Source organism: Ciona intestinalis, chromosome 1 (genome assembly GCF_000224145.3).
Source record: "Ciona intestinalis chromosome 1, KH, whole genome shotgun sequence".
In the NCBI taxonomy this organism is placed as follows: Eukaryota; Metazoa; Chordata; class Ascidiacea; order Phlebobranchia; family Cionidae; genus Ciona; species Ciona intestinalis.
The window spans coordinates 5,748,350-5,771,816 of record NC_020166.2 but is presented as its reverse complement, the minus strand read 5'-3'; the positions used below and the strand labels follow the sequence as shown (position 1 = coordinate 5,771,816).

Below are 23,467 nucleotides of genomic sequence, written 5' to 3'. Positions count from 1 at the left end.
GTTTTTTGACGTTTTTAGGTAACGTTTCCAAAGTTTATTTTAACATGTCGACAATTAAAATCGAGGTCAGGTAATCAAATTTCTAAACAGGGCTCCAATAGAGAATTATTGCGCTTTGAACATTCCAATTACTTAATCGATTGTGTTCCCTTAATTTTAAATGGTTTTTGTTTACTACCAAGTATAACGAGAAAATACAAGGATAAGGTGTCTCATCTTCCCCTTATATTTTCGTATGGTTTATGTCTCGCAAACGGAGTATTAAATTCGTAAAACATGTTGGTTGTTTTCAGAGTTAATTGTTAAGATCATACTTTTAAGGATCATTTCTATAGTGTGTATCTTGAAAACGTCGTCATATTTTGACGATACGACAACTGCGATGATGAGTCGCAGGATTCTCCTCTGAGCATGAAGCTTTACTGTTTGTAAGTTCATTTGCAAACAGTGATTGAGGATTGTTTTCATTGCTCTTTTAGCAATGAAAGGAGGGGAATTCTTGCCTAGCATTTATATTTTGAATTTATTAAGTTGCATGCGTTTTATGTCACTCGGGTTTTTCGCGTCTTTTGGTGACGTTTTAAACAGTTTATTTAAAATTTCGGGCGTTGAAAACGAGGTCAGGTTATTTAACAGAGCTCTTTAAAAGAGTTACTGCCGGTTAAACTTTGTAATTATATCGTCGATTGTGTTCTCGTCTTTGAATGGTTTTTGTTTATTACCAAATGAGACAAGAAAGTACAATGAAAAAGTGTCCCATCTTCTCCCACTCGACTATACGTTTTAATATCTTTCCGGAGTTAAAACACTATACGTATGGTTTATGTCTCACAAACGGCAGATTAAACTCGTAAAACATGTTGGTTGTTTTAGAGTTGTTTGTTAAGATCATACTTTTAGGGATCATTTCTATAGTGTGTATCTTGAAAACGTCGTCATATTGTGACGATACGACAACTGCGATGATGAGTCGCAGGATTCCCCTCTGGAGCATGAAGCTTTACTGTTTGTAGGTTCATTTACAAACAGTGATTGAGGATTGTTTTCATTGCTGATGTAGTTAATGAAAGGAGGAGAATCCTTGCTGAGCGGTTACTGTTTGTATTTATAAAATCATTATTTAATATGCGGAAAGATTTTACGTTTTTTCATTGTCGTTTAAATCCGTGTAATTTCGAATTACGCTGGCATTAAAAGCGTGGCTAGGTGACTAAGTTTCAAAACACAGGACGACTTATACGAATAATTCGTTTCGAACTTGACGCGTGTGATATAGTCGTACAATCTATAATTAAACGTTCTAAATTTTCAGAATGTGAACCCATAAGGGTATATTTTACGCAAACATCAGATTAAACCTGTAAATCATAAATGTTGTTTTAGAGTTGTTTGTTAAGATCATACTTTTAGGGATCATTTCTATAGTGTGTATCTTGACAACGTCGTCGTATTTTGGCGATACGACAACTGTGATGATGAGTCGCAGGATTCTCCTCTGAGCATGAAGCTCTACTGTTTGTAAGTTCAGTTACACACAGTGATTGAGGATTGTTTTAATTGCCTTGTTAGCAATGAAAGGAAGGGAATTCATGCTGAGCAGTTACATTTTGTATTTATTAAGTTGCGTGCGTTCTATTTCGCTCGGTTTTTTGACGTTTTTAGGTAACGTTTCCAAAGTTTATTTTAATATGTCGACAATTAAAATCGAGGTCAGGTAATCTAATTTCTAAACAGGGCTCCAATAGAGAATTATTGCGCTTTGAACATTCCAATTACTTAATCGATTGTGTTCCCTTATTTTTGGATGGTTTTTGTTTACTACCAAATATAACGAGAAAATACAAGGATAAGGTGTCTCATCTTCCCCTTATATTTTCGTATGGTTTATGTCTCGCAAACGGCAGAATAAACTCGTAAAACATGTTGGTTGTTTTAGAGTTGTTTGTTAAGATCATACTTTTAGGGATCATTTATACAGTGTGTATCTTGAAAACGTCGTCATATTGTGCGATGATGAGTCGCAGGATTTTCCTCTGAGCATGAAGCTTTACTGTTTGTAATTTTATTTACAAACGGTAATTGAGGATTGTTTTCATTGCTGTTGTAGTAATGAAACGAGGAGAATTCTTGCTGAGCAGTTACATTTTGTATTTATTAAGTTGCATGCGTTTTATGTCACTCGGGTTTTTCGCGTCTTTTGGTGACGTTTTAAACAGTTTATTTAAAATTTCGGGCGTTGAAAACGAGGTCAGGTTATTTAACAGAGCTCTTTAAAAGAGTTACTGCCGGTTAAACTTTGAAATTATATCGTCGATTGTGTTCTCGTGTTTGAATGGTTTTTGTTTATTACCAAATGAGACAAGAAAGTACAATGAAAAAGTGTCCCATCACAGTGATTGAGGATTGTTTTCATTGCTGTTGTAGTATTGAAAGGAGGGGAATCCTTGCTGAGCAGTTTTGTTTTTATGTATTTAAACTAAAGTTATCTGAAACCACTGATTAGTGGCGCTTTAATCTTTGCGCTTTACATGATTTTGTCGTTTTTTTTTGTTTTGCCGCAAAATTGTTAAAATTAAAGGAAATTAAGAAGTGTAGTAGGGTGGGGGGAGATGGGACACCATTTCATTCCATTGTGTTGTTTTGTTTAATGGTAAACAAAGAACAATCAAAAAATTATGAAATCGTATCCCCACGACTCCCATATATAGACCGTTGTTAATTGTTTAATACACGATCAGGATATTTGGATATTACGTGCTACAGGTGTACCATCTTACCCTTAAAGACTATATTATTAGTTTTATGCTGGCCCACATATAAAATCGCTGGCAGCAAGTTAATCTGTCTAAATTTGTTAAGAATTTTGTAAATATTTTAATAAGCGATAATTGGTATGTTTGTCGTCAATTTTATTTCTATTACGTGTTTTTTACTGCAAACTAGTTATTATGCATTCACCGACCGTCAATTAAACTTGTTAGTTTAACTTTATACAATTAATCGTCAAAACGTACCCTTTCCGCAATTTTTCCCACCGTATCCCTTCTTGCAGATGCAATTGTAATCGTTTATCAGGTCCACGCACTTTATCGTGTACAGCGCACTGCAAGGCCGCCTTGCACATTGATCAATATCTGCATGATATAACTATAGAATTAAAAGCTAGAACTATTTGGTTGATTTTAAAATAAAACTATTTACCTGCTAAGCACGATCTCAAGTAAACTTTGTCGCTTGTTTGAGAATGTCGTTTACGTTTTCGGTTTTTCATCATCTGACCTTGCTTACAACCTTAAACAGATGCCACACAGCTCAGAACAACATTAAAAACATACCAGCAGGAACACAATACGAAGACTGTTTATTGTGATTAATTATAACAGTTGTGTACAATCTTTGCTCTGGGAAATTAAATTAAAAAAAATTTCTGCCACGAAGAATTTTCCCGTTTTTTAATATTTTTTTTTCTAAACTTGTTGATCAGAAGGTCAATACCAGCCGAACACAATATACTTGTGTTGGCAATTTGCAGACAAAAATTGAAAACATGCTTACCCGTGTATTTCTTCCAAAATTTGTTCTGTGAAACGACAATAATATAATCAATATACAAGAAAAACTGGGTAAAGACATTCGACTTACAGCAATCGGCCGGTTGTCTGAAATTTCAAACGCTTCTTCGTAATTGCAAATCTCTTCGACACATTCCCGTTCCTGGTTCCCTGGACTGAATTCTTCCAAGACAAACCCACGGTTACTCCGTTGTACTCGATGGTGAAAGAAAATGTTTGCCTCATCTTCGCTAATGAAAACGGAATCTGTACAACGAATGTTAAAATATATTTACTAGTAAGTCGCATTTGGTTGTTGGTGTATTTAACATTCTATATGAAGCCGAAGTTAATAAAGAAGGTCTTACAGTGCTTTTAGTGTTTAATAGTCTAAATGTTCGCGTTGAAAGAAAAAAAATCTTTAAAGGAGAAATAACTATAAAAAATGTGTAAGAAATTGTGGGGGGTATATATCCGTGGCGAATAAGAAATATTCATGACAAAAAATTGTACTCCGCTGACATACAACGAACAAAAAAATGATTGTGATGAAAAATTAAGACAATTTGGTGAATGTCTGTGACAGACAAGAATTTCCTCCGACGAACAAACCACAGGAAAATTTTTATTCTGATCAGAAATAGCCCGACTGATGATGTAAAGTCTCAAAAATGTCCGTCACTATAGCAAAAAGTATCTTTGGCAAAAGTAAAGTATTAAAAAATATCACGGACGGAAATCTGTGCACAATGTTTGTAACATTCATTATTTTATGTCTGTTACAGATATTCATGTTTATCGCGGACATTGTTTGACGATCCATATGTTTATGTATTATTTACATTAATTGAGTTTTGTTTATTATTGTCTAACTATTTATTTTATTTGCAGAAGCGGTTTTACTTTGTTTAAAGTCGTTGGATAATTAAAAGACACGAATCTAATATTTTGTGACGATGTTTATGATATTGTAAAACGGTTGGTGGGGTAAAATGGGACACTTTTTCACTCCATGTTCTCGTTCCATTTGGTGTTAAACAACGAAAATTCAAAGGAATATAAAACCTCATCCCCCCGACTCCCATAGACCGTTAAATTGTTTAAAACACGATCAGGATATTAGAATAGTATGTGCTACAAGTGTCCCATCTTCCCTCACCCTATTGTATTATACTTTTAAAACGTACCAGTATATAAGAAAAATAAGGCACTTTATAGCCATCTTGTATTTAAGATCACTCAAGAAAATCCATACTCCAATATTTGTAATTGAGACACGAGTCGTTCATATTTTACCTTCAGCTGAAGAAAATTCAAGTCCGGACGTAAGAAGAACGATCGTCAGCAGTAATTCCATGCTAACTAAGTTAAGTAAAATATTAACATAAGCTTTTAATCCAATAATGCCTTCTGCGAGCTTTGCGCAGTTACTTTATGGAAAGAGCTCGTCTCCCTGTTAAACCTCAAGGCATAAACCTGCTTAAAATCAATCGCTGTTTCACGAATTTAATCAATGCTGTAAAAGAAAAAAAATCAGCCGATAAAAAACAGGCGAATGAAAAGGGCTTCTGTTAATTTCGGCACGTAAACCCCGTTGACTGAAAACTGCCATCTAAAATAACATCAAGGTCAATACTAAATGAATGGAGGAACTGAATGCGATTTTGGTACTGCGGCGCGATACTACTGGTTTATACTCAAATATCTGTTTAATGCTGTACTAGCAGAACTGGGCCAACTGAGACGTAACGATTTCTCTTTAGCAACAACTACTGCACCTTACGTGTGTGAAATTCCCTTTGTAAAAGCAGGTACATCGCCAGTTGTCAAATCTACTCGAGCGTGCACAGAACGCGCATGTTTGCAGTGTCCTACTTTTTAACTGCGGCATCTTTGTTTATGTTCACAATTAATTAACGAATTGGAGGCAGGTATGGTCGATATATCGAACGTTTGAATGGGTGCCAAGGAAACACGAAATCGGCCCACAGGGCTCTTTTGTTTGCAACTTATGTCGCTTTTTCGTCCCTGCCTTTAAGCTTTCTACTGAGCGATATACTAAGCTTGTGACACTGCTCGCGTGGGGATCGATTTTTGGCCACGTGCTACGTGATGCGCCATGCACAATCCATTATGCTTGACTTGATTGGAATTTATGGGCGAAGCGCCGTTACGGCATATTCATGAGACAACGGTCACAGATCGGAAAAAAAAGAAAATTTTCTTAGCCCATATTTAACATTCCTAGCACAGTTGGTATTTTTTTTTGTTTTTCATTATTTTCTCCTCGATGAGAAAATAAGGTTTACTCCAAAGCACGAAGTAACGTGGTTAGCGCCCATTCCTACCATGTGGCATAACTTGTAGGTACAAACAAAACATTTCTCATTGCGTCGTTGACAATACATTTCATAACTTCACTATTTGACAAATTAGTGAACGCATATGTCGCTGTCCGTATTTGATGAAAGAACTGTCATGAATAAAACTTTGTCATAAAAAGTCCCCGCACAGCGGCACTAAAGAGAAATTTCTAATGAGATTCAACATTTTTATGTCTTCATCTTAACTAAAAAAATTTATTTGTTTGCACACTTTACTGTTTACATAAACATTTTGATCAATTGTAGTAAAGAAATGTATTTAAACTTGGCACAGTGTTTTCGAAGGATTCTAAATTACGTTCACCAACGACTAATGTTTCTTGTAACAAAAAAATAAACGGCATATGGTACAGATATGGTAGTTAGTTTCCCCACAGCGTTATCTGTACGTCTTGTACTTACACTTACCGTTCACTAGATTGCAGAAAAAATGTTTTAACTTTCTACATCGCTTTGTGCGGGGCTATTAAGTGTTTTCTTCTGGTTGACACTGTAAGTAAAGTAACTGCAGGTTTCGAATACAATACAGCAGTATTGATTTAAAGAATAATTGTTTTCTACTTAGGAAATGTGGCACCTCTGACTGAATTAAAAATTAATCCCTTCCTGGTTTATGTGCACCGTGTGCCACATATATGAAGGGAAATTTAAATAAACTTCTGTGCATATTATGATTATGCAATAATTTAACTAGAAGTGCTCCGTCGGAAAAAATCCATTATGCAATAACGGCTAAAACAGAATTTTTTTACAGCGCATTTAAAACAACCACGATGTCGTTTTCCATAACACAATTTTACATAAAATGATATTATGTCCAAAAAACACCTATACCATTTATCATTGAACCCATTAAAAAACTGTTACGGTGTCTTTTGTCTTGTGATACAAAGTTATCAAGGCGATATACGCAACAGACCCCCCTTTCGAGTCCATGCCATCAATAACTCAATTTCACTAAATTAAAATTTAACGGGACGTCCTGCTGAAGTCCGCAACGTCTGTTAATTAGGTCGTCCACCTTTGTGTATGAATGAGCCATGTGGGACGCCTTGTCAAACATTGTTCATTTTCATAAAGTCCCTTGATTGAGGTGGGAGATAGTTTTGTGGCCAAATTCTCCTCCCTGCTGTTACTTTTCTAACTGATTCACTTGACATGTTCGCGTTTGTGGTCAGTTTTGCGCAAAGGTTTTGAAACATATTCCGTTTATTGAAATAAATTTTAGATTTTAAGGTGCAGTAGTTATTTTTTAGCATCGGGCTAAACTTTGAAAAAATATTTTAAACCGTCACCGGTTTAATAAAAAAACAGACTGATTTAAAAGCACTATATAGGCAAGAAACGTCGTATTTAAACACATTATACAAGTTTTTGAGTTTATTAAAATAAACTGGTGACGCATACGGGCCTTTCTGTCGTTTAAATTTTTATAAATCAGTCGATTTGAGATAAAGCGATTGACTTGGAATTTTTTACAGAATAAAAGTCATGCGTACCGATGTCATCTTAAATAAACTGGAAACTTATCTGATGACGCAATCTTTTCGTTGAATTATGGAAGTTTTATGACGCTGTAGGTGGCATTTAGAAAGTTCATTAAAGAAGAAATTAACATTTCTACAGCGAACATGCAATGTCGGATGTGTTTTCGTCATCCACTTATTGCAATGACTAATGCGAACGCGGGCAACCTATCGTGAATAAAATCTTACTGTGACGCCGGACGTCGCTTGCATCGATTCTGCGTGCTCCCTTTTTACGCGAGAGCCGTCAGGGTGCGATCACTGTTCGACCCCCATCAGTTGACTGGTCGCATTGTATCCGGCGGTGCTATCAGGAAGCTTAGTACAGCCAACGTAGGCAACTTTTAGAACTTGAACAAAATGCTTGGTTTGGCATGGCATGAAAAGAAAGTTTGTGTTGAAGGTTACGGATCGTGTCTTATATGAACCCGCAACCGCTCGCGAAGTGGATTAGGTGTAAGGTAGGGCATTTCTGCACGCGATTTCAACATGTCGTGTCCGCTTATATTACAGTTTAGTTAATAGCGAAGTCAAAATGTATTTTGTTTTAATAATTTTACTCTTGTAAATATTAGTCTATTAATGTTTTCAGTTAAAGTGTTAAAAATAACATACAAAAACGTATTTCGACAAAATTGGTGTAACTTTATAAAAATATGTTGTTCAGTCTAAACTTTCCCTCTGTAAACTTTTTAAGCAATGTGTTCTATATGATTGCAAAGCCGGAGCGAAAAATAGTGCAGTTGAAACTGTGCATATGCAGATAATAATTCGTGCAAGCGTAATTAACTTTTAATTCATGTCAACCAGCGTTATATAGTAAGGTGGTGGAAGATGGGACACCTTTAGCACATAATATCCAAATATTCTAATCGTATTTTAAACATTTAACAACGTTTTATAGGAGTCGTGAAGATACAATTTTAGAATTCGTTGAATTTTTTTGTTTACTACCAAATGGGACGAGAAAATCGAATGAAAATGTCCCATCTTTCCCCACCCTGCTTTATATAAAGTAACTTGGGTAACGTTAAACGTGCTAAGTTTTAACATAATTGCCAGTTAGAGGTTTCCTGTTACGTAGAGGAGAAATTTGGCGTGAAATCAATATCTTTCCCCCAGCAAGAGAAAGGGGTTCGCTGTCTTATATAAGTTCGTCATAGAATAAACTTTCGACTCGATCAGTTTTTTTAGTTTCCCCAAATAGTCAATATCAGCCGCCTCTTTACTGATAAACTAGGACCATGAATTTTAATTAAATCTACGGCTCTCCCGGGAACGTTATCGACCCGGGAAAGTGTCCCGCTCGGATGAGGGTTTATGAATGCCCTGCCTAAAACGGTGCTGCGCCCTTCTGCTAATTAACGCGGTTAAATGGCTTGTCAGATTACATTTCTCTGAAGCTGTGACGGTGTTATTTAAATATAGAAACATTATGTTTGATAAAGATGAGACTAAATGTCAAATTTATTTATGTTCGGATTTTTGCATTTTGTGCTCAAAGATATATTTTTTACTGCAGTATTTGATGCATGCCGATTTCTTTGTACAGCGATAGAAATATTATCAGCAATGCAAGTTTTTGATTGAAATATTTTTTCTGAATTATGTATCCTTCAACGATACCCGACATGAGAACTTTCAAAGGAGAAATTAATATGGCGCACGCAGGTTACGACCACCGCCAACCAAGTGATCTTGGTTCAGCATCATTGACAACATTTGTTCCCAACAAGACGGTGGATCAGTCAAATATACTCGTACCGATGAGCGCAAACTCGTCCCCGTACCCGAATAGATCGTCCCAGCGCAATGGAGAGAAACGCACTTGGGCACAGGACGGAGATATTCCCAAACTTCCTCCGGAGATGTCAGATTCCATCGGACAACGTTACCAGCAACACAACGGTCAAAATCCACGACGATCGAACGTCATTCGTATCGATGCAAGAAACCATTCAGATAATCACTTGGATCAGACAAATGGAGTAAAACGGAAGGCATCTTGCTTGCGCACCAACGTTTCGCCGAACTCTACATCACAGATGCCAAACGCACTCGGACCAGTGTCGCCACCGGTAGATCACGAACAGCACCGCTACGCTTCTTTGCTCAGAACAAATTCATCGAACCGGTCAGCAGCTTCGAAAGGCCAGCAACCTACAGTTACTTCAGGTCAGAGAGTGCATCAGAAACACAACTCAACTAATGGCAGCTACGGGGGATCACAAATAACAGCTAGTGACACCCTTCCCCGCAACGCCATGTCGCAAGATGCAACTCTGCCGTATGCTCACAGACAAAGGCACGCGTCCATCCCATCGGAAGGCATGCAAGATTACAAAATTGTGTCATCTGCCACCTCACTTACACAACAGGATCAAAAATGCCCATGCAGCAACCTGCAAACCCACAAAAGTGAAGGATCCCGAGTAACTTTCGCTACTGATAAGCAGAAATGCGTGGATCAAGACCAACAACCGCCCCCATACCAATCATCCGAGAAGACCAACGGAAAACAAGCAATCACATTAAAGCCTTGCTCAAATGATGATCACACCGCATCAAGCTCACTTCCAAAAATAGAGAACAAAAATAAAAACCAGAAGAAAAAGAAAAAGAACTATCTTCTATGGATAATACTTGTTCTTACGTTGCTTCTTCTTACAACAGTAAGTTTGTTAATATACTACGCATCACAGATGAAGGATTCAGGCAAAATCTCAGTCACAAACAGCGGTCGAAGCAGAAAGCCAAACGTGACGGTCGAGCCACTGAGTACATTGTTCAGCAGCACACTGTCAAACCGACCTACCGTCACCCGGGTGACTGACCTTCCTGATCGTAGTCAGGATGGGGTTTGCCTTACCGACAGTTGCTTGAAGGCTTCTGCCAGGATTCTTGCCGGTATGGATCGAAGCGTCGATCCCTGCCAAGGTAATTTACATACACTGTTCAATTAAATTTCAGCAACCATTTGTCATTTATGCACATTTTTATATTTTGTATTATAAGTTTTCCGTGTCAACCCAGCAGTACACTCTTTTTAATTTTGCTTTTACTTTTTTTAGACTTCTACTCGTATGCATGTGGTGGCTGGCTGTCCGAAAATTATATTGACCCGAGTCGAATGGAGTACGCAGTTGCTACAAAAATCGCGGAAAAAAACGATCGGATTCTTCACGAACTCCTTGTGAGGCCATCTCCACAGCTTCGTGGATTCAGAACTAACAACACATCGCAAGCAGAAGAAAAGGTAGTAACATCATGTACTAAATACAGTCTGTAAATTACAAATGAAGGTCCATAACCGAATAAGTTAGGGAATGCCATCAGTCGTATACGTTTTAAACGCAACTTTCTTTTTTTTATGTTCCATGAAAAACGTAGGTGAAATTAAGCGCAGTTTGCTGTTGATTTATGTATTAATATGTTCACAACAATTGCTCATCTAGTTTGCCTCAAGCAACGCCCCGAGCAACATTCTACGACATTTCTTATATTTTTAGATAAAGATGTTTTATTATTCTTGCCTCGATCTGCATGAGATTGAAACCCTCGGATCGAAACCTCTGGTCGATCTGATAGTTTCCTTAGGTGGGTGGGCTGCAATGGGAGAGGAAAGCCGATGGAACTTGAATGAACTGATCTATCAAAACCATGGAGTCCTCAGTAATAGTGTCTTCTTCTCGATTAGCGTTAAAATCGACCCCTTCAATGCAAGTCAACATATTCTAATAGTGAGTCAGCGTTTTTTGCCTCTTCCTAAGACCATCACGCTTTACTTTAATTTTATTTTAAATCCGTTTTAAATGCGGGTTTTTTGATTAAACTGATGCAGGTATCGCCTTAACGATTTATTAAGTTATCCTACTAATCCAGTTCGTATTTAGACTTTAACGGGTCGATAATTTAACGTTTAATTTGAAGGTGGATCAGCAGGGTTCTCTGACGCTACCGGACAGAATTTTTTACTTTAATGGATATCAGGTTACTCATTTGCTCGTAATTATATTCCGCCATTTATTATCTACACATACCACGTTAGGATTATTTTCAATTAAAAAGGAATGAAAACGGTTTGTTTACGAATACATTTTAAATTGTTTTAACCATAGTTGCGGTTGTGACTTATATTATAGGTAACCTTAATTAAACCACAAGGCTGTTCTGAACAATACTTTCCATTTTCGATTGTTGTTTTGTCGCTAGAACATTCTCTTCACTGCATCTTATTAATATTTCCAACGTTATCGAACCGCTAACATAATTATGTTGTTACGAATGTCAAAGGCCAAGTAACATCTTCTTTTTCTTATAGTATTGCATATGTGGTCTACTAAACAATGCATAAATACAGTAGAGTGGGGAAGACGGGACACTTTTAGTCCATAATAAACAAATATCCTTATCGAGTTTTAAACAATTAACAACGGTCTACACTCTACAGAAATCGAGAGAATAATTTTTTGATTTTGGATGTTCTTTGTTTTCTCCCTATTGGATGAGAAATGCGAATAAAAAGGTGCCCTATCCTCCCCCCTCTCTACTTATTTTGTTTAAGCCATGGTTCTACCTTTTTATATGCATTCTTCTGCTATGCATTATATGTGGGTATTTTAAATAAGTAAACTGAATTTGCATACAGGTTGGAAACCGGATGGAAGGACATTTTAAGCAGGGCATGAGGTCAATACTTGGACTTATACTTCCTGCGCAGAACGTTGAAGCAGTTGTGGATGACGTATACAACTTTGAGAAACGACTTGCAACGGTATGACTTACAAAGGCTTCTTCTATTTTAATTACAAGAGATTCCTATCGAGCGACATCGGGTTATAATTGGGCTGTCTGTTTGATATCATCTGTAGGATTAAATATTTATGATCAATGCTCTGTTATTGCAATAGATCCAAATATCCGTGGAAGACATGAGACGACGTTCGTTTGCTAAGGTTTCTATAAGACGACTAAAAACCTTATGTCCACAGGTAGGTTTTTGTCATCTTATTTGAAAGTTTGTTTTTTGATTATTTTAAGAACGTTTGAATTTTTATTTAAACCAAAACACAATGAAGAGGTTAATTTGGCGGTGTCAATACTTTCCAAAAGGTCAAATCCGTTGTGTAAAAAAATAGCTTTTTCCCATAGGTATTTAGTTTAGGAATACAAATGTAATGATTAGATGAAATTGATTGGAAACGTGAATATATTCAGCATATTAAGGCTGTTTTCGTTCATCCCGTCAGCGGACATAAATTCGGTGTATAAACATGTATATCTGTGACGCGTATGCGAATGAGGCATTGGTGCGTGTGAATGTGGCAAAGATAGTTTTCAGCTTAATTTTATCTTTGCAACCGGACGTAACTTTTCTGTTATTGTTATAACGACATCGGTCTCCATGTCATCCCAACTTCGGTAGAAATGAATTTTCCGTGTCAACGCAAGCCTTCAGTATCGATCACACACGGACCACTTGCTCTCAATCAATACGATCAGTTGGGCCACACTGAAGGTCTAAGTGTATCTCACCGACACACAGAACTAATTATTGACTCGCGGATAAAATACCCTCCCGTGCTGATCCGATTAGGATAGGAATCGGCCCTACTTGATTTGATTTCTCTCAAAACTCAATACAATTTTATTGCATAACTTCAACTGGCGCGCGTATACAGAACTTTTCTGGTCTTCTCAGGGCGGAAAGTTGAATCATCCAGCATTTAGAAAAGCTCTCTATATATATTTCAACTATACAATGTCAGGGCCCGTGCATCCCTAATTAATTCTGCACATGCTCACCGAGCAAATAAGGTTATTTGCCGGGCCGTCAATAAATTTTCCATGACGTAAAACCTATAATAGATTTTCCGGGCCTTTTCTGTATCACGCGTTGCGGGAGAAATGAGATTATGGTTTTAGAGTTGGCACTGGCATCCTTTTCCTAAATAAAGCCAGCACATACAGCCGAAAATAATAAAAATGAAACATTTTTTGCACTGTTTAGTAATTATTTTTTTTAGGTTGAATGGTTCCGGTTGTTACAACGAATTCTCACGAAGAAGCAACTGAGACTTGACACTGAGGTTATAGTGGTTGGGCCTCAGTACTTTTTCTCAAACCTATCTCGGCTTATACACAATTCCTCAAAAGAGTAAGCAAAAACACATTTGTGTTAAGTAGAAGCGTGGGAACAATTAAATATGTTATGCTTCTTGCAGTACGCTTCAGAATTACATGATGTGGCGAGTTGTATTCTCTCAACTCTCCAGACTTTCTCTACCTTTCCGGCGAGCCGCAGAAAGTCTGACATACAGTGTTTATGGGATAAAGGTGATAGTCATATACCCCAGCACGTCTAAAAAATCATAGCGAAAACAATTGTATTTTTGCAGGGTGTTATACCAAGGTGGCAAGAATGCTTAAAATATGCAAAGCAACAATTTTCAACGGCCCTTGGGATTATGTTTGCAAAAGAAACATTTACACCTGCAATGAAAAAAGATGTAAGTAAAAAAAGTTAATGTAGGTACTTTTGTAACGTATCTTTTGTAAAAGGTGCGTCACTTAGCCTCGTACATTAAAGAAGCATTCAGACGCAACTTGAAATCAATTCAGTGGCTTGACCGACCTTCCAAAGTCGCATTATCAAAGCAGGTATATATTTAAACGCAGTTCAATGCATAACAACTCACGCAAGTACAAGCTGTCGAATATCCCACTTACACTCGCACACATTTTGCAGCTGGACAGAATCTCTGTAAAAATTGGCTACCGAAACAAATATAAGGAATCTCCGGAACTTCTTGATAAGTTGTACTCGGTAAAGCTTACTCTTATTATAATTACCGAATAAATGCAAAACTAAATCGTTTTAACTTTTAACGCAGTTTGAGGTTCAACCATATACTTTCTTTGAAAACTACAGACGAAGTGTTAAAGCCAAAATTGATCTTTCTGCTGGAAAGTTAGCAAGCGATGTTGACTATACAGAGTACGTACGCTTACTGTATGATTGTATTTACTATATCTTTGCCTTTTAATATTCTCTATATTACTTGATTCGATTTCTATAGGTGGCAACGCCCATATTTTGAAGCAAACGCTTATTTCTCTGAACAGCGAAAACACATGATTTTTCCTGCTGGATTTCTGCAGTCGCCATTCTACATTAAGGATGCTCCTCGGTTAGTTACACCACACAGATACTTAATTTATGTTTTAATTATTGGATTACCATTAGCGTCTAAATCCCATATTTCTCCATCGTGTTTTAAACAATTACCTATATGTATTTAAGAGTCGCGTCGCATGGGTTGAACAATATTAAATAGAGACAAAACATGCCCCATTTTACCCTCCCTTACTGTAACTCAAAACACATACAAGAGTATAAAATAAAGTAAATATGCTAAATATTCGAATGTTTTAGAGAAATTGCATTAGTAATGCGTAATTTAAAGTTAAAATTTTAATTACAATTAATCCCTTTAAAATTTTGCAACAACTGTAATTCCAAAGAACTGTAACCGAAAACAAGTTACACGTACAAACACTTTCTTGATTTAAATTTGTTTTGAAGTGTTGTCAACTTTGGAGCGGTTGGTTCTACCATCGGTCACGAGTTAATTCACGGGTTCGATGATATCGGTAAGAAAGATATGTGTTTGCAGTAATGCGACTTGCGAAAAGACCATCTTTTTAAGACATCTTTTAATTGCCGATTTTAATTAGTTTAGCATATATCTGTATGCACATTATTATCCCTTTGAAATTTTTTTGTAATTATAAATCATGACATCAAGATATTTGGTGGTTATAGTTATAACGGTCGCTGGTTTGGTTTTGTTCATGCGTATTATAGGCTATACACTGTTTTTACATCTAAATGTTGTCTTCGTTATTGTGACCGAAAAGACAAATAAAGTCATGATTTATTTTTATGTTTATAGTAAATCGCTTTAACGACGACGGAAGTGTGAAGGATTGGTGGACTACCCAAGTATTAGTGAACTACTCGCAACAGGCTGACTGTGTTACACAAACTTACAACCGTTACAGTAACGTAAGTAAATGATACTTATGTCTTACCCGCATCCTACTATACAATAGGGTGGGGGAAGATGGGATAATTTTTTACTCTATTTTCTCGTCCCATTTAGTAGTAAACGAAGAACATTTAACGAATTATAAATCCATATCCCTACGACTCCCGTACCGTAGACCGTTCTTAAATGTTTAAAACAAGATCAGGATATCTGGATATCATGTGCTAAAGGTGTCCCGTCTTCCCCAGCCTTCTGTATAAGATAAAATGTAAACGTTCCTTTATTACAAGAAAGTGAATTTACCTGCTATTTCAGTTTATCGGTGCTTCTTCTGAGAAGGAAAACATTGCGGATATGGCTGGAGTTAAACTTTCGTACAAGGTTAGCTTAATGTTTGAAAGTCTAAATAATTGTTACTTTTGGATATTAAACTCCTATGCTGCCACAGGGATTGGCGTTCTTAGAGTGAATGCTGTTTATTATTATTGACAGGCATATCAGTTATGGAAACAAAGCCAACAAAAAATGTCAAGTTTTCGCGACGTTCTACCAGGCTTGTCTCTTTCAAACGACCAAGTCTTCTTCGTTAGCTACGCACAGTCGTGGTGCAACAAGCGTGTTGGAGTCTCTCAGCCTAATCTCTCTGGTGCGCATGCGCCTGAAAAGTACCGCGTCATCGGCAGTTTGTCGCAATTCCAAAAGTTTTCCGATGTTTTCTCTTGCGAGCCAGGTCGTCCTATGAATCCTGTACAAAAGTGTTCTGTATGGTGAACAACTATGACGATGCAAACTTACACTAATATGTCCATAATTGTAACTTTGCAAGGTCGTCTATAATCTGTAATGTGAAAACAATCCTGTACCATTTGCTTGTGTATTTTACCATCGACATTCTTAGTTGCTTATTTCCTTTAAGTCCCAATAAATAAACGAACGTTGTTCCTCGTAGTGTTTATTTTACAATCCAAATAATACACTTTACCACAGCGTATGCTTATATTACTAATGACCCTGGGTTAAGTGGCGCAATAACAGTGTAAGAATAAACTATCTGTGGCCGCACAAAGGGCTTAAGCGAAACTTCGTCAATAGAGTTAACTTCGATCGCTATAGTGAGAGCGGATATTAAAAAGTTACAGTGATATGAGGATGGGGTGCAACAACAGAGATATAAGTGCACAAAAGGACTAGAAAAGACTGCACTTATAATACAAAGACCTAAACACTGTACACATAGACTATGACGGGATATTAATAATCACGCATTCTACCGAGGCTCGTTTCGTATGTTAAGTTTTGAGTTTCTTGTTTTAGCTTGCTGTTGCGCATAGGGTCTGTTAGCAGCTTCTGCATCGTAATGCACGGGACGAGATGCTCCTGTCGCTGCTGGGTTGACGATGTTCATTCGTTGACTTATGCAGCAAACACTGACAAGTCCCAAATACACCAACAGTCCACCGACAAGGACGAAAAAGGCAATTACCAGTGGATTCCTGTAATCACGAAATAATAATTTATTACTTCGTTTTCTGACCTACATACGCGCGGCATTTAATTTCGCCCAATCAATAAAGCTACAAAGCGACAATAGTTGTGCATCAGACATGTACTCAACTATATGTATATATTTAGCTATATGCATATAACAGCTTTATGGTGTACTTTGATTACTATTCTAGCCGATTACCCGAAGTCGTTAAATGAGGTAATGGACACCGACTTTTTGGTTGTAGTGCTACGGTTCGTTGTCTTCTTCGAAGTCGTCGTCGTTGTTGTAGAGGCCGATATCGACGTCTCTGGCCTTGTAGAGGATAGTTCTATCATTTAACAAAGAAAATAGTAGGGCGGGGAAGATGGGACACCTTATTATATTTTCTCGACCCATTTGGGAGTAAACAAAAACATTCTAAGAATTGTAATACCGTATCGTTATTAAATATGTCCCGTCGTTCCCCACTGCACCATATATTAAATTCTGATATTTCTAAAAATATTATTTTTTAAATACCGGTCGTTGTCATTCTTGTTACTAATTCGGAAGTTGTTAAACGGGGTGTCGTAACTCGGGTCAAAGGTCGTGTGATCCCCAAGCATATCGCATTAATGTCGTCAGAACTGTCGATACACACATCATTCCCGCCGCACAATTGCGCTTCGTCGAAGCAGAAAGATTCGTCTCTGCACATCAAGTACCTAAATAGGATTGGTTTTTAAGTAATGTCCACGTACTTGTAAATTAAGATTTAAATAAGTTTTTTTTTTTTTTTTTTGAGAAAAAATTGTCGAACGTTATCTATTATTCCAATTTGCTCATGCGCGCTCTCACCCGGTTGGACAACGCTCGTTGTAATTCGGCCAGAATTCTTTCAGTAACTCAACGTATTCCGGTGATGGAGTTGTCCGTGCTACCAACTGTTGGCGGCCCTGAGCGGCCAGACAGATGAAGTTCAAACTGAAAACTAGGACTTTAAATACGCACCTCATGCTGAATAAAATACTAAGTAAACGCTCATGTAATTTACATTGAACAATAATGTTGCTATACGGGTATGTGTTTCTTTATATAATATCCCACGAACGTTGTATCGAATCTAAGTGGGATTAGACTTGTTGATAACACTTCGCAAACGAACAACGCACTTTCAAGACAGTAATCCGTAACTCCAAGACAATATACATTGCTTGGTTTTTTACTTCAACTCTAAATAATCCCAAGTACAAACAAAGTTTCTGGCACGAAAACAGCATTTGTCCAAAACTTGATACATTTTGACACATACAGAATTTTGCTACGAAGTGAAATCCAACGGTTTAAATGACAAACACAGTTTTAACCCCATTTTCGCTATGCTGTACCAGCAACGAATTTCCCCTGTGATTATAAACCGCCGCAAAATTGGTGGAACTACCTTCACGTAGCGATAACTTTTATGCTAAATCATAATGAATTTCTGGTACGTCCGGTTTATAAAGCATGACCATCGATCACCTGAAGTTCCGTCGTTCCTCAAGTTGGTTAACCACACAAGGAGGCGAGCTGTATTTATAACAACCATATATATATGAGCACACTTGAATTTAATAAAATTATGCGTCACAAATTTTATGACCACACTTCTTTAAAATATGGTATTGTTTGTTTTATAATGCTCGGGTCATTTATAGCTTTTGAATTCATTTTTTTTATTTTAAAGTTGTGGTCAAGGCATGTTTATTGTTTTGAAAGTTACAACCTGGAAAAACAATGTCACAACTCGACACGGATCAAACGAATTTATGCCTTCAGTTCCGGGGTTGCGTAAATTTCAAGGATTCTCGAAATTTCAAGTAGATTACGTTCGTAATTTCTTCCCACACTGGGGAAGCCTGATGTGTCGTTGACATGGCAATCAATGACTCACGCAGGAGTGGGACTTTACGTCATAATTATCGTTTCCTCAGAGCCAGCAAAGCGTAACGCAAGCGGCGATTAATCACACCAAATTGTTTTGATAACAGGGTAAACCGACGACGACCCGCAATCATTGGCAATCAATGTGGGGGTCTATACTTCACTCGTGGCTACTGGCTATTGAAACCTTTTATATTACAGTGCTATCTTGAACTTGGGAGAACGCATAATAATCAAGTCGATTGTTATTGTGGCTGTTATTTTCATAAAAAAAATCAGTCAATTGTTATTGTGTTTCAACGTCTATATTGACCTGTTGATTTTTATTCCACGTTTATATATACCTGTTTGTGGCAAATATGCTAATGTATGGAATACATAACCTTACTTAAAACAACCTTTACCGTTAAAACTGTAATCTGTTTTATTACAATTTATTTATAATGAAACTACAGCATTTTTGTAGTGAATAGCTACGTACATTGGCAGTACAAAATTAAAGCACATTTCGCGTGTAAATGTTCACGGTCATTGTACAAGTACAAGAGTTCTATTTATAATTTGGTAAATATATGTATAAGCAACAAGTATTTGGTTAGGATTTGTTATTTAGAACTGATTGTAAAATCTGTATCAAATATTTGGTTAGAAAAACATTTGAAACATTTTTCTTTCGATCAGTTTAATAGGTACGCTTGCCCTAGACATATTCAAATTTACGGTCTTTCGACAGAAAGGCGAACGGAACCACCAGCAAATGGATGATAAGTGAAGCCCATGCCAACCAAAGAGAGTAGCCGAATACCTCGACAGCAGCTAGCTTTGGTCTGCTCTCTCCAGTGTATACCGCGCAAGCTACCAGCAGGAAAACGCCTGTACCAGAACAAAGATAAATTTTGACTTGACATATCTTTTGCATTGCAGTCCGAATTATTGATTAGTTATAACCCCAGCAAGCAGAACGATCGATCAGTGTTAGTCCCTGCCTGGCATCGCTGCTTCCAAAAACATGTTTAATAAAAAATATTATCGGTCAATCACATGCGCAAATAGCTACTGACAAGCGTGGTGTATGAACCTCCACTGTCGCACCCCATTAGGCAGCAATTTTAAAGATTTTGAGCCAGTGTTTCAATTTCACTTGCTTTTAATCTGCATACGACTTCAACCTATACGATCATGGACAATACACTTTTATAGAAAGTTTTAAAGAAAATGTATAACTAATATGTTTATATGTACAGTATATAGTAGGGTGGGGGAAGGTGGGACACCTTTGACACATAGTAACCGAATTTCCTGATCGTGTTTTAAACAATAAACAAAGGTCTATGGGAGCCGTTAGGATAACTTTTTATAAAAAATCGGTAACTGTTTGTTTACTATTAAATTGGAGGAGAAAATAGATTGAAAAGGTGTACCATCTTACCCCATCTTACTATAGGTTGGGGAAAATGGTCAATGTTTTTATCCTCTTTTATTATCACGTTTTGTATAAAAAATAATATTTAAGGATTTCTATAACGGTATATTTACGATCCTAAAAGAGCGCTGGTGTTTGTTAAAATAAAATTACGATTAGAAAACATTGGCTATTTTATGCTTTTTTATATGTACGTTTAGGAGTATTGACCTGAGAGTATATAAAGTATTCCTGCGTACAAATGACATTTACTTGTTCCTTTCCCACATGCATTTAAGAGGTTCACGATCAAACCGAGGAAAGAACAAATACATCCCATGATAAGAAAGGCTTGTGTTGCTTGTACGTAAGGCTCATCTAGAAATAAAATTACTTTGTAAATGCTTTGTCGAGTGAAATGTTTAAAAACTAAATAGTAGAAAATGGCGGTAGGTTGTGGGGCGGTGACATTTTTAACAGTTTTTGTGTTACTAAAGAGAGAATATGTGGTAGGTTTCGGTCACAATTAGAGGTATTTGGTCAAATGTTAATCCCTAAAATATCCTTACATCTAGTTGTTGAAGTGATGCAAAATTCCCGTCCACCAATCAAACATGATTCGAACAATCCATTCTGACGACCTGTAGAAGTGTCCCAGCGCCACCTTGTGGTGGCGAGAGCGATAATGGCAAACGACAAACCTGCGATACCAATAAAAAAACCTGTGGTGGCAAAGAACGTCCCGCGATTCATATTACCGAGTAAATAGTCCTGTGAGTGTAAAAACATAAATAAAAAAAAATAAAAAAAATAATCGAGATGAAGATGTCATATACTATAGGTAACACTTTTCCATATACTTCTACTATTTGAGATACCGTATACCATTAATCTATTTCGTTTGTATCCTGACTAGTAAATGTTTAACTGACATCATAACTTTCTTCAGCTTCACGTTAGTAAGGGTATACCAGAGAACTGATCACCCTCAAACAACGCACCAACGCCTACGTTGAATCGTGAGTAAAAAGCTAAATTGGGAGTATTAGAAACTTTGTCAAGCGTACAGAAGAATGCAAGACAACGCAACAGTGATTTGGTGAAGCGAGACGAACGAAGGGTTTGTGTCATGTCAAACCAACGAAGCGTGGGCTTTTTGAGCCAGTTCTTAAGGGTAAGCGAATGACTATTTCTCCTTCTCTTGCGTAAGTTTACAGGTCTAATACAAGTTGAGTTGAATACAATATGTACACTACATAATAGAACGGAGAATCTCAATAAAGATGGTATTTTCACAACGTTGCTTTCTCGGGTTTCGCTTACAAATTGTCAACACCACGGCCTACCAGAGATAATAGACCTTGTCAACACATTACCCGATAAATATTTCGCTAAGGTATTCGAACAATACATCTTTGTTTATGCAAATAAAATGTCCAATCGGTATATATTTTATATATACAGGATAAAGACATCGATATGTATTTGTATTCTCAGCCATCGTGCTTGTTCAAGATTTAATATATTCTAATATAACATTATATAAAAAGAACAGCATGCTATTCAATTAGTCCATGTTTCAACGAGAAACTTTGTTGAATAATGAATACGGGTTAAATGTGATGCAAATTCGCCAGGGATTCCTGATGTTTTACCTTTTTCTTTTGTACGTTTATTTTCACGCCTACTCATGCATATATAGCTTGCAGAGTTTACAGCCTTGTAATCAATTCTAAGTTGGTATATAGTCCCATTTTGGGCACGTAAGTTCCATATAGATCTGTTATCGTCGAACAGTTATTCTTGTTCTTTGTGATGATTAGCTTTTCCATGTATTTTAATTCCCCTATAGGTTTAAATCTCTTGACTGAAATCAATTCATAATATAAATTAATGAAAATTAAAACAAGCATATATATTTGAAACCGCAGCGAGTAAAGAGTGTTTTTTGTGTGACAGGTTGGCCGTGATTTCATCATAGTCAATCGGTGGCAAGTATCGACGAATTACTGATGAAACATATAGTAGGCAACCTCATTAGATAGGATTGTTTAACGATAAAACAATTAAGTTTACGAACTTTCACAATTACATCTTACCTTTTAAATCATTTTATTAAATTTATGGCATTACTTTCAAACTGTACGAAATATTCAAAAGTATTTTATGAAGCTATAAAACTAGTTTAATCGTCCACACTCGCAAACTACCAAATTTCATCGGCTTTGCTATGATTTAGCGAGCATTCAAAGTTAGGATCTTACTAGTTCGCATTTTTGTACCTTATTAAAATATACTGTTTCTATTTTCCTTTTTTTAATATTTAAAAACAGTAATAAGCTTTGACGCGCATTTTCTAAAGTCGTGATAACAGTGTCCAATAATTCTGTAATATTATTTTCCTCATTATCAAAAAATGGAAGTCCGTAAAAAGAAATTTTAAAAAAGTCTCGTCTGACTAAGTGTTCAATCTTCCCCCAACCTACCGTAACATAGGCAATTTGTTTTGAGTAACCAAAATGTAAATCAGTGTAAATGCAAAGTTTCACACCAACGTTATGATTTATTTTCTATTCAAACGTGCCTATTCATTAAAGCTCAGCTCTCTTTTAATAATAGAAAAAAGTATGCTGGAAGGTTGTACAAACAGTGCGTATAGAATTTAGAAAGACATTGACAGCAAACCATGGCGCCCTCTATAACAGGCCTGGACACCGTCGGCGCCTCTCTCGAAACTGGAGGCGGATGGTTTTGCAGCGCTTGTACGAATTGTAGACAGTTTTGATGAGTTATTTGACGAATTATCGCATTAGATAGTGTTTGCTCTAAGTTCTAGCAGTTAGTACACTATAAATGCTTTGTTTTTTTTATTTAGCTTGCGTGTATTATGTTTATGATTGGCCACCAGTGTGAAATCTTAACTGAAGCTATGTTTGTTTAAGACACACAAGCGTTTTAGCAAAACTTTTCTAACTATAAATATTCTCTGAACTACAAGACCTACCACTTCCCAGTTTATTTTTGAATTTAAATAGACTGCTTGCTTTTCGAAATCCCTTTTTGGCATTTGTTTATTTGTCATATAATCCTAATACTGATCTCAAGAAGGGACCCCTGTCCTGCTCTATCAAAAAAAACTTGAGAAATGATGTATTAGGTAGA

At 36.7% G+C, this 23,467-nt stretch overlaps 3 protein-coding genes, 2 long non-coding RNA genes, 4 other non-coding genes and 1 pseudogene across 13 annotated transcripts in view; 6 read left to right on the top strand and 4 right to left on the bottom strand.

Moving 5' to 3' along the window:
• Positions 1–1,576, bottom strand: part of LOC113474494 — a 5,672-nt gene extending 4,096 nt beyond the window's left edge. The window contains exon 1 of the long non-coding RNA XR_003396155.1: positions 1,097–1,576. This is a non-coding gene — a long non-coding RNA (uncharacterized LOC113474494). The remainder of the gene's footprint in view (positions 1–1,096) is intronic.
• The window catches only part of gla4, a 20,240-nt gene extending 11,962 nt beyond the window's left edge, over positions 1–8,278 (bottom strand). For 2 of the 3 annotated variants that reach the window (XR_003395808.1, XR_003395809.1), the window contains exons 1-5: positions 4,848–8,269; positions 3,643–3,818; positions 3,556–3,580; positions 3,202–3,291; positions 3,015–3,134 (exon numbers count right to left, since the gene is read on the bottom strand). This is a non-coding gene — a transcript (gamma-carboxyglutamic acid protein 4). Of the gene's footprint in view, positions 1–3,014; positions 3,135–3,201; positions 3,292–3,555; positions 3,581–3,642; positions 3,819–4,847 lie in introns of all 3 variants that reach the window. The other variant, XR_003395810.1, reaches the window with a different exon arrangement.
• LOC113474498 lies at positions 27–2,269 on the top strand. The gene is made up of 2 exons (XR_003396159.1): positions 27–1,056; positions 1,598–2,269. It is a non-coding gene; the product is annotated as an uncharacterized LOC113474498 (long non-coding RNA).
• Positions 305–511, top strand: LOC113475253. The gene has a single exon (XR_003396998.1). It is a non-coding gene; the product is annotated as a small nucleolar RNA U3 (small nucleolar RNA).
• On the top strand, positions 885–1,093 carry LOC113475244. Its single transcript, XR_003396988.1, has one exon. It is a non-coding gene; the product is annotated as a small nucleolar RNA U3 (small nucleolar RNA).
• LOC113475254 lies at positions 1,395–1,601 on the top strand. The gene has a single exon (XR_003396999.1). It is a non-coding gene; the product is annotated as a small nucleolar RNA U3 (small nucleolar RNA).
• On the top strand, positions 1,948–2,139 carry LOC113475256 (annotated as a pseudogene).
• A 790-nt stretch (positions 8,279–9,068) lies between the features above and the next one.
• Positions 9,069–16,457, top strand: LOC100181419 (endothelin-converting enzyme-like 1). Its single transcript, XM_002125704.3, has 17 exons — positions 9,069–10,398; positions 10,533–10,717; positions 10,971–11,201; positions 11,392–11,451; positions 12,110–12,235; positions 12,372–12,452; positions 13,488–13,618; positions 13,686–13,797; positions 13,860–13,970; positions 14,023–14,121; positions 14,210–14,287; positions 14,355–14,458; positions 14,541–14,651; positions 15,047–15,114; positions 15,417–15,529; positions 15,828–15,893; positions 16,005–16,457. Exons 1-17 carry the CDS (start codon positions 9,069–9,071, stop codon positions 16,281–16,283), a joined length of 3,285 nt encoding a protein of 1,094 aa, XP_002125740.1. The 3' UTR covers positions 16,284–16,457.
• LOC113474421 lies at positions 16,230–18,045 on the bottom strand. 2 transcript variants are annotated; one of them, XM_026835457.1, is made up of 4 exons: positions 17,839–18,045; positions 17,521–17,705; positions 17,200–17,329; positions 16,230–17,005 (listed from the first exon to the last, which is right to left on the bottom strand). In XM_026835457.1, exons 1-4 carry the CDS (start codon positions 17,994–17,996, stop codon positions 16,780–16,782), a joined length of 699 nt encoding a protein of 232 aa, XP_026691258.1. In that variant the 5' UTR covers positions 17,997–18,045; the 3' UTR covers positions 16,230–16,779. The 2 variants fall into 2 exon arrangements, with proteins under 2 accessions (XP_026691258.1, XP_026691259.1); XM_026835458.1 differs by having other exon boundaries at positions 17,200–17,313.
• A 1,257-nt stretch (positions 18,046–19,302) lies between these two features.
• Positions 19,303–23,467, bottom strand: part of LOC100183788 — a 4,573-nt gene continuing 408 nt past the window's right edge. Inside the window, exons 1-3 of one of the 2 annotated variants that reach the window (XM_002130646.5) lie at positions 20,875–21,108; positions 20,537–20,683; positions 19,303–19,776 (exon numbers count right to left, since the gene is read on the bottom strand). In XM_002130646.5, coding sequence (XP_002130682.2) covers positions 19,604–19,776; positions 20,537–20,683; positions 20,875–21,094 — 540 coding nt within the window. In that variant the 5' untranslated portion in view covers positions 21,095–21,108 and the 3' untranslated portion in view covers positions 19,303–19,603. Of the gene's footprint in view, positions 19,777–20,536; positions 20,684–20,874; positions 21,109–23,467 lie in introns of those variants that run through there. The other variant, XM_009864086.3, reaches the window with a different exon arrangement.

What these genes read in the sequence shown, in the direction of transcription:
- LOC113474421 (XM_026835457.1), bottom strand. Translation starts at nt 17,996, where the DNA reads ATGAGGTGCGTATTTAAAGTCCTAGTTTTCAGTTTGAACTTCATCTGT. An exon ending in AACGAGCGTTGTCCAACCGG is followed by an intron (nt 17,706 to 17,838) that starts GTGAGAGCGCGC and finishes AATCCTATTTAG; the next exon opens with GTACTTGATGTGCAGAGACG. An exon ending in AACAAGAATGACAACGACCG is followed by an intron (nt 17,330 to 17,520) that starts GTATTTAAAAAA and finishes GTTAAATGATAG; the next exon opens with AACTATCCTCTACAAGGCCA.
- LOC100181419 (XM_002125704.3), top strand. Translation starts at nt 9,069, where the DNA reads ATGTATCCTTCAACGATACCCGACATGAGAACTTTCAAAGGAGAAATT. An exon ending in AAGCGTCGATCCCTGCCAAG is followed by an intron (nt 10,399 to 10,532) that starts GTAATTTACATA and finishes TACTTTTTTTAG; the next exon opens with ACTTCTACTCGTATGCATGT. An exon ending in CTTACAACCGTTACAGTAAC is followed by an intron (nt 15,530 to 15,827) that starts GTAAGTAAATGA and finishes CTGCTATTTCAG; the next exon opens with TTTATCGGTGCTTCTTCTGA.